This window comes from Hyaena hyaena, unplaced genomic scaffold (assembly GCF_003009895.1).
Source record: "Hyaena hyaena isolate Hyena2069 unplaced genomic scaffold, ASM300989v1 scaffold_12, whole genome shotgun sequence".
Taxonomy (NCBI): Eukaryota; Metazoa; Chordata; class Mammalia; order Carnivora; family Hyaenidae; genus Hyaena; species Hyaena hyaena.
Window position 1 is genome coordinate 5,716,727 of NW_024080644.1, and position 1,972 is coordinate 5,718,698.

Here is a 1,972-nt window from a genome sequence, read left to right on the forward strand (position 1 = left end):
AGTAAACAAAACTTTGGCAGGTATTTGACAAAGGTAAAAGAGAAAATCATGATGAGCAAACAGAAATATCTGTGGAAAAAAAACCCATATATAATACAGGAAACAGAAAAAAACTTCACCAAAATACTCAAATTCATACTCTCAGAATTATTTTAAGGGAAGAGCATTACTTTATAAAATAAGAAAAGGCTGCTATAGAAGAGAACAATTCGAGAATAAGAAAGCTCTTGCAAACTAGAAAAATTAATGCAAAAATAAAAACTCATTAGAAGCCAGACCCTCAGCAGTTTCCCCGTCTTACTCAGGCTCTGATAGAACCTGAACAGAGCACTCGTGACCCGCCCACTTCTTCCATCCTCCACTTCTTTCTCCCCCACCCCCACATAACGGATGTTTCCTCTCCACTCCGCCCCCACCACTTCCGGTAACGGATTCCATCTGTTGGCCCCATACAGAGCTTTTGCCTGGCACAGAGACTACCTTCCTTTGGCCTCCCACTTCGCTGCCCTGCGCAACCTCCGAGGCGGCCGCTACCGCCTTCGGCCCCGCCGCTGCCCGCCCCGCAGCCCTCGCTTCCGAGCGGCCTTCGCCTTGGTGCCAGCGCCGCCAGCCATGGCCAACGTGCCATTCTCTCAGGTGCGCCAGAACTACCACCCCCAGTGCGAGGCCACCGTCAACAACCAGATCAACCTGGAGCTCCACGCCTCTCTCGTGTACCTGTCGATGGCTTTCTATTTCAAGCGTGAGGACGTGTCCCTGGAGAACTTCGCTGAGTTCTTCCTGCGCCAGTCCCACGAGAAGAAGGAGCAAGCCCAGAAGCTGATGGAGCTCCAGAACCAGCGCGGGGGTCGCATCCGCTTCCACGACATCAGGAAGCCTGACCGAGACAACTGGGAGAGCGGCCTGAATGCCATGGAGTACGCCTTTCACCTGGAGAAGGCCATGAACCAGAGCCTGCTCGACCTGCACCAGCTGGCCACCCTCAAGAAGGACGCCCACCTGTGTAGTTTCCTGGAGAGCAACTACCTGCACGAGCAAGTCAAGGCCATCAGCAAGCTGAGCGACTACATAACCAACCTGAGCAAGATGGAGACCATGGAAAACAGCATGGCAGACTCCCTATTTGACAAGCTCAGCCTGGGCAACAGCGACAAGAACTGAGTTGGGACTGTTTCCCCATAGGCACAGGGTGCACGGTGACTTCCCCTGGTCACCATGCCGAGCATGCAGTTTGCAGTAGTGCCTTTGCAGAACGTTCCAGTTTTCTTCCAGTTTTGCCATAAAGAAGTGAAGTTATTTGGTTTCAATAAAGTTATTTAGTTCTAAATAAATAAAGGTCTCTTGTTGATTCGTGTGCAAATCTCACACCTTTTACGTTTAAAACAGATATTCAGGAGTCTCTCCACCCACCCAACCCCATCCCTATGCAGCTTAGGATCTCTGAAGAGGGAGGGAGAAAGTATTCCATGGAACCCTGGAAAACACAAAGCAATCTTTATTAACAGTATGGGAATGGGGGGGGTTGGGTCGGGTGGGGTGGGTAGGGCGGGAAGGCATGAGGTTGGGGGTAGGATAGGGTGAGGTGGGGGTGGGATGGGGCGAGGTGAGGGGTGGGATCTGGTGGGGTGTGGTAGAAAGGGGTGAGGTGGGGGTGTGGTGGGAAGGGGTGAGGTGGGGGGTGGGGTGGGAAGGGGTGAGGTGGGGTGGGAAGGGGTGAGGTGGGGGGTGGGGTGGGATGGTATGGATGGGGTGAGGTGGGGAGTGGAGTGGGATGGGGTGAGGTGAGGTGGCTGGTCTGGGGCCCTGGCGTCAGTGGGTACATATATATGGTAAAAGTATTAAAGAACATGGTCTAGAATTCACCATAGAGGTTGTCCCTAAGAAAGAACTGAAGAATGGCATTAGACTGGTATTAAACGGAGTTTTCAACTTTACTTGAAAACATTTAGTTTACTAAAATATGCGAATATTA

General features: G+C 51.5%; 1 protein-coding gene across 1 annotated transcript; it reads left to right on the forward strand.

Annotated features, from left to right (window-relative positions):
* Positions 1–437: 437 nt before the first annotated feature.
* On the forward strand, positions 438–1,292 carry LOC120248162 (ferritin heavy chain-like). Its single transcript, XM_039256403.1, has one exon. The coding sequence runs from the start codon at positions 613–615 to the stop codon at positions 1,159–1,161; it is 549 nt and encodes a 182-aa protein (XP_039112334.1). The 5' UTR covers positions 438–612; the 3' UTR covers positions 1,162–1,292.
* Positions 1,293–1,972: the final 680 nt, after the last annotated feature.

Bases quoted from the DNA above. Each gene is read 5' to 3' on its own strand.
- LOC120248162 (XM_039256403.1), top strand. From the start codon at position 613: ATGGCCAACGTGCCATTCTCTCAGGTGCGCCAGAACTACCACCCCCAG.